The sequence below is a fragment of the Salmo trutta genome, chromosome 9 (assembly GCF_901001165.1).
Source record: "Salmo trutta chromosome 9, fSalTru1.1, whole genome shotgun sequence".
NCBI classification, from domain to species: domain Eukaryota; kingdom Metazoa; phylum Chordata; class Actinopteri; order Salmoniformes; family Salmonidae; genus Salmo; species Salmo trutta.
The window spans coordinates 22,382,944-22,399,512 of record NC_042965.1 but is presented as its reverse complement, the minus strand read 5'-3'; the positions used below and the strand labels follow the sequence as shown (position 1 = coordinate 22,399,512).

General features: G+C 42.9%; 1 protein-coding gene across 5 annotated transcripts; it reads left to right on the top strand.

Moving 5' to 3' along the window:
* The first annotated feature begins 3,883 nt into the window (after positions 1 to 3,883).
* Positions 3,884 to 16,160, top strand: LOC115200196 (RNA-binding protein EWS). Of its 5 annotated transcripts, none has more exons than XM_029763044.1 (17): positions 3,884 to 3,949; positions 4,704 to 4,740; positions 4,894 to 4,945; positions 5,133 to 5,265; positions 5,404 to 5,418; positions 5,920 to 6,115; positions 6,552 to 6,823; positions 6,951 to 7,116; positions 9,734 to 9,771; positions 11,173 to 11,205; positions 11,404 to 11,519; positions 12,542 to 12,671; positions 12,839 to 12,958; positions 13,079 to 13,211; positions 13,308 to 13,393; positions 13,905 to 14,157; positions 15,766 to 16,160. In XM_029763044.1, the coding sequence occupies exons 1-17, from the start codon at positions 3,934 to 3,936 to the stop codon at positions 15,800 to 15,802; spliced, it is 1,833 nt and encodes a 610-aa protein (XP_029618904.1). In that variant the 5' UTR covers positions 3,884 to 3,933; the 3' UTR covers positions 15,803 to 16,160. The 5 variants fall into 5 exon arrangements, with proteins under 5 accessions (XP_029618904.1, XP_029618905.1, XP_029618903.1 ...); XM_029763045.1 differs by having other exon boundaries at positions 5,130 to 5,265; positions 6,558 to 6,823; XM_029763043.1 differs by having other exon boundaries at positions 5,130 to 5,265.
* Positions 16,161 to 16,569: the final 409 nt, after the last annotated feature.

The following is a 16,569-nucleotide window of genomic DNA, read 5'->3' as shown; positions in this document are numbered from 1 at the left end:
AAAAAATATTTTGGGGAATTATTAAATAAATGTTCTCCTAACAGAAATCCATTTTCTAAATAGGATAAAAAAAATTATTTCATATTCCTAAAATCTGCTATCAGCTAGCTTGCTAGAAAAAGCTAGCACAGCTACATTTTACTCACCAACATATTATCTCGCCAACATAAAGAAATCCTAGCTAGCTATATTCCTAACTTGTACCCCCGCACATTGACTAAGTACCGTTACCCCCTGTATATAGCGTCATTATTGTTATTTTAATTTGTTACTTTTTTGTATTTGAAGGTTTTACTAGTTTATTTAGTAAATATTTTCTTAACTCTTATTTTTCTTAAAACTGCATTGTTGGTTAAGGGCTTGTAAGTAAACATTTCACAGTAAGGTCTACACCTGTTGTATTCGGCGCATGTGACAATTACATTTAGATTTTATTTTATTTTGGTTCATAACCATACATGTGTATGACGACTAAAAAGGTTTATTTTGTTGTATTTGACTCTGGTGACAATAAAACAGTCATTGAAATTGTTGAGGGGTAAGGTGTTTCTGGTTTCATTCTACTAAATGTCCATTAGAGTGTATTATTGAGAATGTTGAGCTGATAGGCCCAGATTAAGTTAATTTTGTTTTATTTAAAGGCTATATAATTACATATAGGCTATATCATATAATTATAATAAAGTGTGATCATAATGATACATGATGATTCTTAATGTTCCACCAAAATACATAAACTTAAATTATGTATTAAAACATTTTTTATCAGTTGTTTTGAACGCAGCATTATGCAGAAAAGTGTAGTTTTATTGTCTTTTTACTTTCCGTTTTGTACACCAGCTTCAAACAACTGAAAATACAATACTTTGAATATGGAAAATATATTTCACCTGGGTTTAGATCTATAGAGGCTGCTGAGGGGAGGATGGCTTTTAATAATGTCTGGAACAGAGCGAATGTAATGGCATCAAACCTTGTGTTTGATGTATTTGATACCATTCCACCGATTCCGCTCCAGCCATTACCACTAGCCCGTCCTTCCAAAATAAGGTGCCACCAACTTCCTGTGATTTAGATGGTACAATGATTCTCTACACTACACTTGCTTATTTTCACACACAAACTGAAATTTGTATTGGTCATATGCGCCAAATACAACAGGTGTAGACCTTACTGTGAAATGCTTACTGACAAGCCCTTAACCAACAATAACGTTTTAAGAAAAATAAGAGTTAAGAAAATATTTACGAAATAAACTGAAGTAAACATTTTTTTAAAGGTAAATATAAAATAACAATAACGAGGCTATATACAGGGGGTACACATTAATCAATGTGCGGGGGTACACATTAGTCAGAAGCCATGGATTACAGGCAACATCCTCACTGAGCTAAAGGGTAGAGCTGCCGCTTTAGAGGAGCGGGACTCTAACCCTGAAGCTTATAAGAAATCCCACTGTGCTCTCCGATGAACCATCAAACAGGCAAAGCGTCAAAATAGGACTAAGATTGAATTGTACTACACCGGCTCCGACGCTCTTCGGATGTGGCAGGGCTTGAAAACTATTACAGACTACAAAGGGCTTCCCTGCTGCGAGCTGCCCAGTGACATGAGCTTACCAGATGAGCTAAATTACTTATATGCTCGCTTCGAGGCAAGTAACACTGAAACATGCATGAGAGCATCAGCTGTTGCAGATGACTGTGTGATCACGCTCTCCAAAGCCGATATGAGTAAGACCTTTAAACAGGTCAACATTCACAAGGCCGCAGGGTCAGACGGATTACCAGGACCTGTACTCCGAGCATGCGCTGACCAACTGGCAAGTGTCTTCACTGATATTTTCAACCTCTCCCTGACTGAGTCTGTAATATCAACATGTTTCAAGCAGACCACCATAGTCCCTGTGCCCAAGAACACAAAGGTAACCTCCCTAAATGACTACCGACCCGTAGCACTCACGTCTGTAGCAATGAAGTGCTGTGAAAGGCTGGTCATGGCTCACATCAACACCATTATCCCAGAAACCCTAGACCCATTCCAATTTGCATACTGCCCCAACAGATCCACAGATGATGCAATCTCTATTGCACTCAAAACTGCCCTTTCCCACCTGGACAAAAGGAAAACCTATGTGAGAATGCTATTCATTGACTACAGCTCAACGTTCAACTCCATAGTGCCCTCAAAGCTCATCACTCAGTTAAGGACCCTGGGACTAAACACCTCCCTCTGCAACTGGATCCTGGACTTCCTGACGGGCCTCCCCTAGGGTGGTAAGGGTAGGTAACAACACATCCATCACGCTGATCCTCAACACGGGGGCCCCTCAGGGGTGCATGCTCAGTCCCCTCCTGTACTCTCTGTTCACTCATGACTGCATGGCCAGGCACGACTCCAACACCATCATCAAGTTTGCCGATGACACAACAGTGGTAGGCCTGATCACCAACAACGATGAGACAGCCTATAGGGAGGAGGTCAGAGACCTGGCCGTGTGGTGCCAGGACAACAACCTCTTCCACAACGTGATCAAGACAAAAGAGATGATTGTGGACTACGGGAAAAGGAGGACCGAGCACGCCCCCATACTCATCGACGGGGCTGAAATGGAGCAGGTTGAGAGCTTCAAGTTCCTTGGTGTCCACATCACCAACAAATTATCATGGTCCATACACACTAAGACAGTCGTGAAGAGGGCACGACAAAGCTGACTTGCCTAGTTAACTGACTTGCCTAGTTAAATAAAGGTACAATTTAAATTAAAACATTTTTTTTTAAAGTTTGAATTTAAATGAGTAAAAGTAAAGTTAAGTAAAAAATAGAAAATAAAAGTAACAAATAATTAAACAGCAGCAGTAAAATAACAGGTACAGAGTCAATGTGCGGGGGCACCGGTTAGTCAAGGTAATTGAGGTAATATGTACATGTAGGTAGAGTTAAAGTGACTATGCACAGATAATAAACAGAGAGTAGCAGCAGCGTAAAAGAGCGGTCTGGGTAGCCCTTTGATTAGCTGTTCAGGTGTCTTATGGCTTGGGGGTAAAAGCTGTAAGAAGCCTTTTGGACCTAGACTCTGGTACCACTTGCCATGCGGTAGCAGAGGGAACAGTCTATGACTAGGGTGACTGGAGTCTTTGGCAATTTTTAGTGCCTTCCTCTGACACCCCCTGGTATAGAGGTCCTTGATGGCAGGAAGCTTGGCCCCAGTGATGTACTGGGATGTAGTGCCTTGCGGTCGGAGGCCGAGCAGTTGCCATACCAGGCAGTGATGCAACCAGTCACAATGCTCCCAATGGCGCAGCTGTAGAACCTTTTGAGGATCTGAGGACCCATGCCAAATCTTTTCAGTCTCCTGAGGGGAAATAGGCTTTGTCGTGCCCTCTTCACGACTGTCTTAGTGTGTTTGGACCATGACAATTTGTTGGTGATGTAGACACCAAGGAACTTGAAGCTCTCAACCTGCTCCACTACAGCCCCATCAATGAGAATGGGGAAATGCTTGGCCCTCTTTTTTTAAAATGTTACCTTTATTTAACTAGGCAAGTCAGTTAAGAACAAATTCTTATTTACAATGATGGCATACCCCGACCAAACCTGGATGATGCTGGGCCAATTGTGGGCCGCCCTATGGGACTCCCAATCACGGCCGGATGCGATTCAGCCTGGATTCGAACCAGGAACTGTAGTGATGCAATCCACGATCATCTCCTTTGTCTTGATCACGTTGAGGGCGAACTAATAGAATTTTAGCAACCACATAGTGCGTTTTTAAAGTAACGGTTAAGGTTAGGTAAGGGTTATTGTTAAGATTAGGGTTTAGGGTAGGGACATCCGTAGTATCCAGGATAGCGCTTACCGAACATCTTTGCCAGAGAGGCTCGTCTACTTTTACGCGCATGCGCCATTATCTGACTAAACGAATAAACGAAGATGGCGTCAGCTCCTGGTGGGTTTCGTTAACAGTCTTTTATTTTCTAATTTTGCACAAATGCATTACTTATTGTTGCATATCGAAAGAAAGTTGTATGTAATTCTGCATAGTTACATCAATTGTATTATCCAACATTGAAATCTAATGCGAACGTTTAAATCTGTACACTAGTCGGTAGCTAGCTACTAAGCTAGCTAACGTTAGTAGTTAGCCAGCCGAATTGACCAGTTTGGTGAATTGACCAGTTTACTACTGTAGCTAGCTTAGGTAGAATCTAGGGCAGTAGGCCCTAACTAGCCACGATGCCGGGCGAAGGGAACAAATTCACCACACACGTTTATCTGCTTTGTTAATTCGTGCCTGTGCGTATGCAATTCCGTTGGTCATGCGGCCTTGCTAATCTAGCCGCACGTCGTTTCTTTGTCTGCCAATTGAAACGTGTGGCTAGTTTTAAAAAAACAAAAGTTTGCTAACGTTAGCTACCGAAGTTATACAAGCAAAGGCGGGATGTCCTCCACTACACAACGCCGGCAAACGGCCTCTAGTCGGACCTTGCATAGAGGGAATAGCAGTTGTGCTTTGCCTATTTTCAAGGTCCGTTGAATTTGAAATACTTTCCATTGTGTGCCGTTGTTGGCAATGAAAAATGTTTACACAATATTATTGTCGAGCAGTTCCATCTCACGAGTCCCAAACTGAATTTGATACTAGGACTGTTGCTGAAAGTTAGGCCTAGGCTTGTCATTTATTTTGTTATTTTCTTTTAAAGATTACAGTTCCTACAACCAGGCCAGTGCCCAGCAGGGGTAAGTCTTTCTACATGGGTATTGTGCTACCAGGATATGACTATTCAAATCAATGCAGTGGGATGGGTGTTTTGTGTAATTAGGTAAATTCATTATGATTTATTAAGACACCAACATCAGAGATGGGTACTGAATGATCTTGTGTCCCTGCAGGTATGGATCCTATGCTGCTCAGCCCTCACAGGCCTATGGACAGTCTGCCCAGGTGAGTTTTATTAGAAGTCATTTATAAATTATTCAAACTGGAATAATGGTCACTGACCCACATTATGCCCAGATCTCATGACATGTTTTCATACAGCTTGATCTAAAGCGCAGGAAAACTTGTACCTTGGGAAAGCAGACTTATTATTTTATAGACTAATAGCTTATGGCCTTTTCTATTTCAGCAGGGTTATAGCCAGCAAGCATATGGGTCCTATGCCCAACCAGCTGCAGCTGAGACTGGTTACCCTCAGGCAGCACCCTCTGCTGGCGGCTATACACAGCAGCAGTATGGTTCCTCCTATGGGCAACCAGCATCAGGTCAGTTCCAGAGAGACCAAAATGTTTGGTCAACTGTATTTTTTTGGGGGACGGGAGTGAGAATTGTCCATCAAATGCCTCTAACCATTGACCTCATGTAATGTGAACATTTTCTCCTCTATTGCTATCACGTTCCAGCTGGGAGTAAAACAGGTTTGACACAGATTCCCTTTCATGCATCTCCATCCATTTCATGGCATTTAGGCTAAGTCTTCAATGCCTTGATGGAGTGATCCATATAATATACTGTATTTAGAATCATATGTAGTAGACTATAGTATTGTGAGTAGACTAGATGAACCCTGGACATGCTAGATTTCTTTGACATTGTATGTACTCATCCTGAATCATGATTGTGACAGACATGTTAGTGATACAAGACGATAGTCCCTTCATAATATTATTATCTAACACTTATTCTAATACTCTTAATCAAACAATGGTATTCTTCTGTGCCATAATATTCTTTGTCAGTTTGCCTCACGGGCACTTTTGTTTTTGAAGTCCTGAGTATAGAGTGATCCAAATAAGCAACAGATTGCTTCATTCATTTGGGTAGTTCAGCCTCTGGTCTAAAATCCCAACGGTGTGTACCTGGAATTATCGATCTAAAGCATTTTGGTTTTAGTTAAACTATCTCCTCTTTGTCCACAGCTGGGTACCCTGCTGCCCAGCCCAGTGCCCATGGCTACTCCCAGCCCGCCGCGGGCTATGGAGCCAGTGGATATGAGAGCGCTGCTGCTGCTGCTCCCGCTGCCTCTCAGCCAACCTATGCATCCCAGCCAGGCTATGCAGCCCAGTCTGCCTACGCTGGCTACAGCCAGCAGCCTGCCTCCACTGCACCTCAGAGGTAGGCTAACTAGTGTTATATTAAGACCTGAGGGTATACTACAAAGCAGGATCAAGGAGTTAGCCATCTAACTTGCCCAAATATTCTTAACTTATGTAAAATAAAAAAAGTTGCGTTTGAAATGGGCATGGTCTAATTGATTGAACAAACTAAAAGACATCTAAGTTTAGCTATTTTAATTCATCATAAAATCAGTAGTTATTTCTGGTTGCTTATCAAAGTTTGCTGGCTAACGCATTGATTTTGCTTTGTAGTATATCCATCTGGGTGTAATGGAGGTCGTTGTCCAGTGGATGTTACACAATATTTTGTTAATGATTGTTCACAGTAGAAGACAAGTTGCAGCTGTCAACCTATAAGAACCATCTACTGTGTAGAGATAGTTATGTAGCGCTCTTTGACCCGTTCGATCCCTGCCTGTCCCTAATCACTTTAGTTACAGTGCCAGCAGCCAGCCCGCTGGCTACAGTCAGAGCAGCTACTCTCAGCCAGGGGGATATGCCGCACCGCAGAGTGGGTACCAGGCCCAGCAGGGAGGCTATGGGCAGCAGCAGAGTGGATACCAGCAGCAGCAGCCCCCACCGCAGCAACAGGCTCCTGCTGCGGGCTATCCCCCTCAGGCCTCGGGCTCCTATGGGCAGCCTGCAGCCAGCCAGTATGGACAACAGAGTGGACCTCAAAGTGGTTACAACCAGTCAAGCCATTACAGTAAGAGCATCAGTCTCCTGCTATTTCAACACCCACACCATCATTGCAATATGCCTACCTGCTATTTACTGTCATAGTCATGTGATGTCCCCTCCTTTTCCCCTAACCTTGTTATGCTATTCTGTAGATAACTATGGGCAGGAGGGCAGAGGCAGCTCTGGCTACTCTGGCTCTGAGCCTGCTGGGTTCCCAGGGTCAGGGGAGAGCCGTGGGCCTCCCAGGGATGGCTATGACAGGGGCGGCATGATGCACGGTGGCCGGGGCCGTGGGGGCATGGGCCGTGGAGGCATGGGGTAAGTGACTCTCCTTATTGCTTAACTTAACCTTCATCCACTCTTACAAGTGCTGTGTCAAGGCTGAGCAGGGCTGAGTCTGAAGTGCCCTAAAACATAAGTGGGCCCCCGAGATATAACCCTATAAAAGGATGACAGACAACAAATCTATTAGTGGGGAAAGTCAAAACTGTTCACCTTTGTGTAAAATTAAAGATTTAATGCATACAGAAAGTTAGATGAAGGGACCCTCCATAAATGGGTGCTAACTCTCAGCCCTGCCATAGTGGCCAAAGGTAAGAAGGGAATATGTTTTAATGAATCAAAGAGTTGGGACTGACGTGTGAACAGAGAGCTGGACTCGTAAACTATTCAATCGCATATCCTTTGTTGCGGTACCGCAGCATATCATCCATAGCATTGATTATGGTAAATCTATTCACAAGGCTTCACAGGGTCACTGCTGTGGGCACACCTCACCGTCTAAAATTATTGCTTTGATGTTAAATACATTTTAAGATGGTTTAAGAAGGTATCATTTTCAGGGGTATTTAATCCATCCTCTGGTTTTCCTTTTAAAAAGCTGATCCAGAAGGTACAGTATTTCGGAGTATGTACTATGGAAGTTGAGTTAAATTAACTGATAATTTTAGGTTTTGGCTTGTGTTGACTATTGTTTATATAAAGGTATTATTTCACATTAATCTATGACTTGCTTCTTCAAACCACAAAGTTCTTATCTTTAAGCTAGCAAACCTTTGCAATAAAATACAATCTTTTTTTACATTGGTGTTGGGAGGTGTGCCCCTTTCTGTCCAATGAGGTAATTTCTGGACAACATTTCTGGCCATTTAAGGGATGATTTTTGGCTCATGACCTGCGGGGAAGGTCTTTTAAAATAACTTTGTTTAATAAGCAAGATGCATTGGTTGCTTATTCTAATGATTTTTTTTGCATATTAAGTTGAGGTCAATGCACATTGAGTTTTTTTGTTGTTGTGAAAACCGATAAAAACATTTCTTCAGGGCACATCCATGCAGAACTAAAGTTATCCCCCTTATAGGTTGTTGGTACCGTACTTGCCACCTGTAGCCTTTCATGTTTGGTTAAAGCTTTCTCGGCATTATAATAGGACCTCGAGAGTTTGAGTCGATGTTGATTCCATTGAGTATTAGACAGCTCAAGGTAATATTCCTGTAACAAAAAACCACGATCACTAGGTCACACCAGACTCCTATCGTGTTCAGTTGTGTTTTGCCCTAGGCTTATATTACATTAATAGGTTATTCAGTACATGGCTGTGTGCCCTAAAAGGATAATCAAAGTGAATAATACTGCTCTGCCAACAGCACAATATTTGATTAATTACATGTCACATTTTTTACCTCAATTAGATGTTATTGAATTAGTCCTATTTTAAAGTTGAAAGTATATATCACAACCCTAGCTCTCAGCTGACGTTGGTTAAAGTAGTCTAGAAATGTAGCGTTTGTCATCCATATGTTACTCATTCATTTACTTTCATACAGGATAGTTTTTTGTTCAAAATGTTTTGGGTCCGGTTTCCCAGACTCAGATTCAGCCTAGTCTCCTGAAAAGAATGCTGAGAATGCTTTTTAGCCTTTGGACTAGGCTTAATCTGTCTGGAAAGCCACCCCCTTATGTGTGTTTTTGAAATGTGTTTTGGATTACAAATGTTTTGTTTAATCAAATGAACACCTTTTTTAACATGCTTTGTCACATTTACGCTACAGGTAACACAGTGAGAGCCATGTAAACCCAGCTATATTCTATAAAGTGCCTGTACTCACTAAAGAGCCAGCATCTTAAACAGCAAAGGGGGTTAAACCACAGAGATTTGGGTTCTGCCTTAAATCCAAGAGATGAGGATGGTGCTGTCTAAAGAGTGCTGGGAAACTCAAATTATAATTGTTCTATACAAATGTAACTTATTACTTTTACATCTTAACATTGTAACTTGGTCAAATTAAATTCTGTATTTATTAGAATTGTGTAACTTCAAATCATCTTTGTAAAATGTACATGGATGTTTATTTATTTTTATTTTCTCCCCCAAAAGGTGGCTATCACCTGTTTGTAATATTTCAGATCCATTGCATTTGACAACTGAAATAAATCTTTTTTTTTTTTACTTGTATAGCTGGTTGCTTCAACTGTAAAGTGGACATAATGCATAATCCACATATTTAACTGTAAATGTAAGTTCTCTCCTAAGCATTGTATTATTTCCAGGCTAGACATTTAGCCTTTATTTGTCTACATATGGAATGCATCTGAAATCGTTTTCCTTTGTAACAAATACCTGGGATTCTGTCCCATATTTCCCAAACATAACAGATTTAGCACCCCATGGCTACCTCCAAACTAGCCAGTATCTGCTATTGAATGCTGTCATTAAGAAGCCATTTAGTAAAGGAATCATGCCACGTAGTTGCTGTTAATACCTTAATTCCCAATTAACTGGATTGCATAGACTGTATAGGCATGTTGGGGGGTTGTTAAATGAGCTAGTCAGAACTGTGTCCGTCAACCTCCCCAAACGAGCCACGAGGCTCCAGACATGGAAGTGGCTGTTAAAAGGGAAATCGCCTTCATATCTCCATTTATTCCCCCATAGCGTCGCCGGAGACAGAGGTGGCTTCAATAAGCCTGGTGGTAAGTTAACGAGTATTACACTGGCTAGTCCACTCCAGACCTTTACCTACTAGAGCATGTACGCTCTGAGCATTTACCTAGGCCCTTACATTACATTGGTGTGTGTGTGTGTAGCGTTTTTTGGGTAGCCAAATATCTATATAGGTGGCTATTAGGATGGATGGAAATAGAGGGGGATCCAGTTTAAAATCTCTGAGACATCTGTTTGGAAAAGGGTACTTTTAACTAATTTTGGTTTATCACTCACTGCTTAAGGTAACCTTTAAAAACAAGGTACTTATTTTACAATGACAAGTTAATGACAAATGCCTGCTGCTAAGAAACGTGTCGGGTTTTGAAAAATGGTTTTGCATTTACAATTTCATGGAGCAAACTCCTGGTATTTTTTGGGACTGTGGTGGCATAAGAACTTTTCTTATGGCACACATTTTTATACGGAAGGGTCTGAGGTTTTATTTTACATCATCAATATACACTCAGTTGCCAGTTTATTAGGTACACCCATCTAGTACGGACCCCCCTTTGCCTCCAGAAATGCCTGAATTCTTCGGGGCAGGGAAACATTGCTCAGTATCAAGGGACCTAATGTGTGCCAGGAAAACATTCACGACAACTGGCACAAGCATGTACTGTTGACAACAGGCAGGCTGGGGCCATGGACTCATGTTGATTACACAAAATCCTGACTGCCGATAGCATGATGCAGCAGGAACTGGGTTTGGTCAGACCTGGCAATGTGTGGTCGTGTGCTGCTATAGCCCAGCCATGACAAGGACTCACTAGTTGTGTGTTCCAAGATGCCGTTCTGCACACCACTGTTGTACTTCGTTGTTATTTGCCTGTTTGTGGCATGCCTGTCAGCTTGCATGATTCTTGCCATTCTCCTTCGACCTCAACGAGCTGTTTTCGCTCACGTGACTGCCGCCAATGTTTTTAATTTGTCGTACCATTCTCGGTAAACCCTAGACAGTCGTGCGTGAAAAGGCCAATATGCCGGCCATTTCTGAGATACCGGTGCACCTGGCACCTACGATCATACCACGGTCAGTCTCTTAGGTTACTCGTTTTGCCCATTTCTAATGTTCAATCAAGCAGAAACTGAATTCCTCTTTGCCTGTCTGCTTTATATAGCAAGCTACAGCCACGTGACTCACTGTCTGTAGGAGCGAACCATTTTTGTGAATGGGGTGGACTCCTAATATACTGGTTACTGAGTGTCTTCCACTTAAGAGGGAAACATGGTTTACCACAGTACCATTTTCAATTTTCCCAAATGTCTGACACCTTTGTTTTTGGAGGAGTGTGTCTGGGTTGTCACTTAATTCTCTTCAGCAGTGGACTTGGGTGGCACAAACTGACTTTTCTTTGCCTTTTCTCTCTACCTTGCCTGGTGGACAACAGGACCCATGAACAACGGGGCAGAGCGTGACATGGGTAAGTAGACACCAACTGACCATCAAACTTTCAGCGTTTTATCTTACTCATTTGGCAGTATTGCATCCACCTGAAAGCCTTTGTTGCGTTCATCTTGAAGTGTCTTTGCTTAATGGCGTATGCTATGAATCTGACATGAAGGACAGTTTAGTGGCAGTGTTTTCAGGCTTGTTTTAAACAGAAGTTCTGTCTGTTCAGGGCGCCCTGAGGAGCAGGATGACTCTGAGAACAGCACCATCTACATCACAGGACTCACGGAAAGCGCAACTCTAGAGGAGATGGCTGTTTTCTTCAAACACCCTGGACCTATAAGGGTGAGGATATGCTCTGAAACGAAATAATTACAATTTAAACCTGTATTAGGTCTCATACATTCCATTTGTTCCCCTGTATTCATCTAGCAGCGGTGTACCGCAACTGCTAAATTGTTGCCACAAAAATGTATTTTTCAAATTCAAAATTGTTCGTATAGTCAACTTATACACACACTTACCCCACCAGACATGCCACCAGGGGTCTTTTCAGTCCCCAGGTCCAGAACAAATTCAATGAAATGTATAGTATTATACAGAGCCATGAGTACATAGAATTGTTTTCCAGCTTATATATCGCAAGTGAACAGCAAACCTGGTTTCAAAAAACAAATGGAGCAACGCCGCAAAATGCCTCTCTCCCATACTTGTTGTGTGTAAGTACAGTATGTACACACTACATGTTAATGTTTTTAAATGTTTGTAAATTCTTCTGTCTAATGTCTTTTCATTGTGTGTTCAGACCCCAGTAAGACTAGATGTCGCAAATGGATCCTAATAAATCAAAACCACTTTTTTTATGAAAGACATCATTTGGGATGGAAAAACACTTAGTGTAAACTAATATTACGATTACTGACGCAAGGTACATGTAAAGTCAGATTGGGGTCCCCATTGGATGTTTTATAATATTTAAGCAAAATGCATAGAATTGTAGGAAATTAGCTGTCGCACTACAGAATTCTCAGCTCCATGGAGAAATGTATAGAACTGCAGGAAATTGTCTGAGAAAAGGCACATTTCTCTCGGCTGCCAATTCCGGACAGATTCAAGCTGTGCCCTCCCCCTTTCGCGACCGTTGCCACCACGGCATAAATAAATAGGGGAAACACTGCATTCCTTTAGTCTTTCCCAAATAATGCTTTTATATATGGCCACTGCTAATCTCTTGTATTGTTCTCATTTTAATTGGAGGATTGAACAGTTTAGAAATGATATAAAAAATAAAAAATAAATACAACTGCAGATAGCTGTCAATGGTGTGGTTTGACTTTTGAGTGATTCATTCCCCTCTTATTGTTCAGATGAACCGGAGGTTGGGCAAGCCTGCCATCAACATCTACACAGACAATGATTCAGGGAAGCCTAAGGGAGACGCCACTCTGTCCTACGAGGAGCCCCTCTGTGCCAAAGCTGCTGTGGAGTACTTCGATGGTTGGTCTCACTGGCCCTGTTAAACCTACATCAGCCTACTCTCTGATGCTACCCTTGAACTGTCCAGATGAATGCATAAATGTACTTTAGAATACAAGAAATTACCAGTAACTCAAGCCTCTCCATTTCTATTTATTCCTGTTTCTTTCTTTTCATGATCTCCACAGGGAAAGAGTACCAGGGCAAGAGGCTGAAGGTGTCCATGGCTCGCCGTAAGCCCATGATGGGTGGGATGAGAGGGGGCATGCCCATGAGGGGTGACATGATGGGCCGTGGAGGACCTGGAGGTAAATGTACAACTTTCTTTTGTGAGACTTACATTTTCAGGTTTGAACAAGAAGGTATTGTCCCACGTTGCCATGACCATTAAGTGAAATACTGAAACGACCTCTGGTGTGTGGTGTTAGGCATGATGGGCCGTGGAGGGGAGCGTGGAGGTTTTGTCCCACGAGGAGGACCACGTGGCATGGGCAGAGGTGGGCCAGGGGGCCCAGGTGGCAACATACAGCAGAGAGCTGGAGACTGGGAGTGCCCCAGCCAGTAAGTACCTCAAGAAAAATGTATTTTCCCTTTCACCTTTTTTAAACGCATAGTTTTGTGTATAATGTGTACTGACTGAATGGTTGTCTTTCTCAGGGGCTGTGGCAACCAGAACTTTTCCTGGAGGATGGAGTGTAACCAGTGCAAAGCTCCCAAACCAGAGGGCTTTGGGCCCCCTTCAGGTACGGCTCTCACCGGCACAGCAGCGCTATTGTCAGGGCCTGATTCATAACTAGACAGGAATCATTAAGTGTTATTTGAGCAACAAGGGCTGATTTACCTTCCCTATTTCATATCTTAATGCTTGAAATGTAAACAGCCAAATCAAACCGGTTTTATCACCTTGACTTCGGGGTCCATGCTTAGCGGTTGTACTTGATTAGTGTCAACTCTGGGGAAACATGAAATCATCCATGTGCAGCAGTCAACTTACTGTAATGAAACGCTTTGGCATTGGAGGGCTTGTTCTGTGTTCACTTGGAATGCCACTTATGTTTAGTCATATTTCCCTCCCTGTGAAGTACTCCGTGATATGAAGTTCAGTCGTCTTTGGACGTTTGGAATTTCCTGGTACTATATCATTACCAGCAGCCTAAATTATATCAACAGCGATCTACACTGTGTAGCATACAATGTATGTCTACAATAGTCTGTGGTGGCAAGCTAAACTGGGCCTTGTGTGGTTTTGTTCAGGTGGTGAGCGAGGCAGGGGTGGCATGGGGATGCGTGGGGGCAGAGGGATGGACCGTGGCGGACCAGGAGGGCCCGGTGGTCCTGGCGGCTTCCGTGGAGGATGGGGAGGTGACCGTGGCGGTGGCTTCAGAGGGCGAGGTGGAATGGACCGAGGGGGATTCCGAGGGGGTAGCAGGGGAGGACCACCGATGGACAGAGGAAGAGGAATGGGGAGAGGAGGAATGGGGGGGCCCCCAGGCAAGATGGATATGAGGTAAGGGGATATGTTGGACTGCTTTCATCATACTCAAATATACTGTTGAGAAAAATAAAGGGAACACTTAAACAACACAATGTAACTCCAAGTCAATCACACTTATGTGAAATCAAACTGTCCACTTAGGAAGCAACACTGATTGACAATAAATTTCACATGCTGTTGTGCAAATGGAATAGACAACAGGTGGAAATTATAGGCAATTAGCAAGACACTCACAATAAAGGAGTGGTTCTGCAGGTGGTGACCACAGACCACTTCTCAGTTCCTATGCTTCCTGGCTGATGTTTTGGTCACTTTTGAATGCTGGCGGTGCTTTCACTCTAGTGGTAGCATGAGACGGAGTCTACAACCCACACAAGTGGCTCAGGTAGTGCAGCTCATCCAGGATGGCACATCAATGCGAGCTGTGGCAAGAAGGTTTGCTGTGTCTGTCAGCGTAGTATCCAGAGCATGGAGGCGCTACCAAGAGACAGGCCAGTACATCAGGAGACGTGGAGGAGGCCGTAGGAGGGCAACAACCCAGCAGCAGGACCGCTACCTCCGCCTTTGTGCAAGGAGGAGCACTGCCAGAGCCCTGCAAAATGACCTCCAGCAGGCCACAAATGTGCATGTGTCTGCTCAAACAGTCAGAAACAGACTCCGTGAGGGTGGTATGAGGGCCCGACATCCACAGGTGGGGGTTGTGCTTACAGCCCAACACCGTGCAGGACGTTTGGCATTTGCCAGAGAACACCAAGATTGGCAAATTCGCCACTGGTGCCCTGTGCTCTTCACAGATGAAAGCAGGTTCACACTGAGCACATGTGACAGACGTGACAGAGTCTGGAGACGCCGTGGAGAACGTTCTGCTGCCTGCAACATCCTCCAGCATGACTGGTTTGGCGGTGGGTCAGTCATGGTGTGGGGTGGCATTTCATTGGGGGGCCGCACAGCTCCATGTGCTCGCCAGAGGTAGCCTGACTGCCATTAGGTACCGAGATGAGATCCTCAGACCCCTTGTGAGACCATATGCTGGTGCGGTTGGCCCTGGGTTCCTCCTAATGCAAGACAATGCTAGACCTCATGTGGCTGGAGTGTGTCAGCAGTTCCTGCAAGAGGAAGGCATTGATGCTATGGACTGGCCCGCCCGTTCCCCAGACCTGAATCCAATTGAGCACATCTGGGACATCATGTCTCGCTCCATCCACCAATGCCACGTTGCACCACAGACTGTCCAGGAGCCACCTCATCAGGAGCATGCCCAGGCGTTGTAGGGAGGTCATACAGGCACGTGGAGGCCACACACACTACTGAGCCTCATTTTGACTTGTTTTAAGGACATTACATCAAAGTTGGATCAGCCTGTAGTGTGGTTTTCCACTTTAATTTTGAGTGACTCCAAATCCAGACCTCCATGGGTTGATAAATTGGATTTCCATTGATTATTTTTGTGATTTTTGTTGTCAGCACATTCAACTATGTAAAGAAAAGTATTTAAGATTATTTCATTCATTCAGATCTAGGATGTGTTATTTTAGTGTTCCCTTTATTTTTTTGAGCAGTGTATTATTTGCTTACTTAATGCATGTTTGTTAGACACTAAATTGTTTTTTCCTCTCATAGGGACCATCGCCAGGAACGCAGAGACCGACCCTACTAAAATAAAGCAATTAAAATGTTCCATCTGACGCAGGATTAGATTTTTAAAATGAAAATTTTAATTTATGATTCCATATTATAAATGGTTATAGAACTGCTTTTGAAATACTCTGCGGTTTCATTCAACTCCTAGTTAAACGTTTTATGTTTTTTAGTTTTGTTTACCCTTGGTTCAGTTATTTTGACTTGTGCACGTTTATTTTTGCATTTCTTAGATGTACAGACTGATTTTTTTGGACAGTGTATTGTAAAACATGACACGTTTCTTTTTTAAAAATTGTAATTGCTTTTCCTTCCCACAGTTGTGTAATGAACAATTTTGAAAATAAAATTTCCACTCCTATTTGATGCTAAGAGAAGTTCAGATCCATTGCTGTTATGAGGCATCGTGATTGGTTGACTGTTTGCATTTAGAGTTAACTCTGTTCTCGAATGGTAGGAAAACTAGGAACTATATACAATAATTGGCAGGTTTCTCTTAATGAATTCTCCACAAGGAGGCACTATGTAGTCTGCAGCAATACCAGCATGATGCATTTTCCCAAGAACTTTGCTAAAGATATAGAGGACTTCTCTAAGCCACAAAGGATATAACTGTGGTCTGTGACACTTCATGTTACGTTTGTAATCATATACAGTGCATTCGGAAAGTATTTGGACCCCTTTCCTTTCTCCATATTTATGACGTAACAGACTTATTCTAAAATGGATTAAATAAAAAAATTATCTGTACAGAATACCAATAACCCATAAGGACAAAGCAAAAAA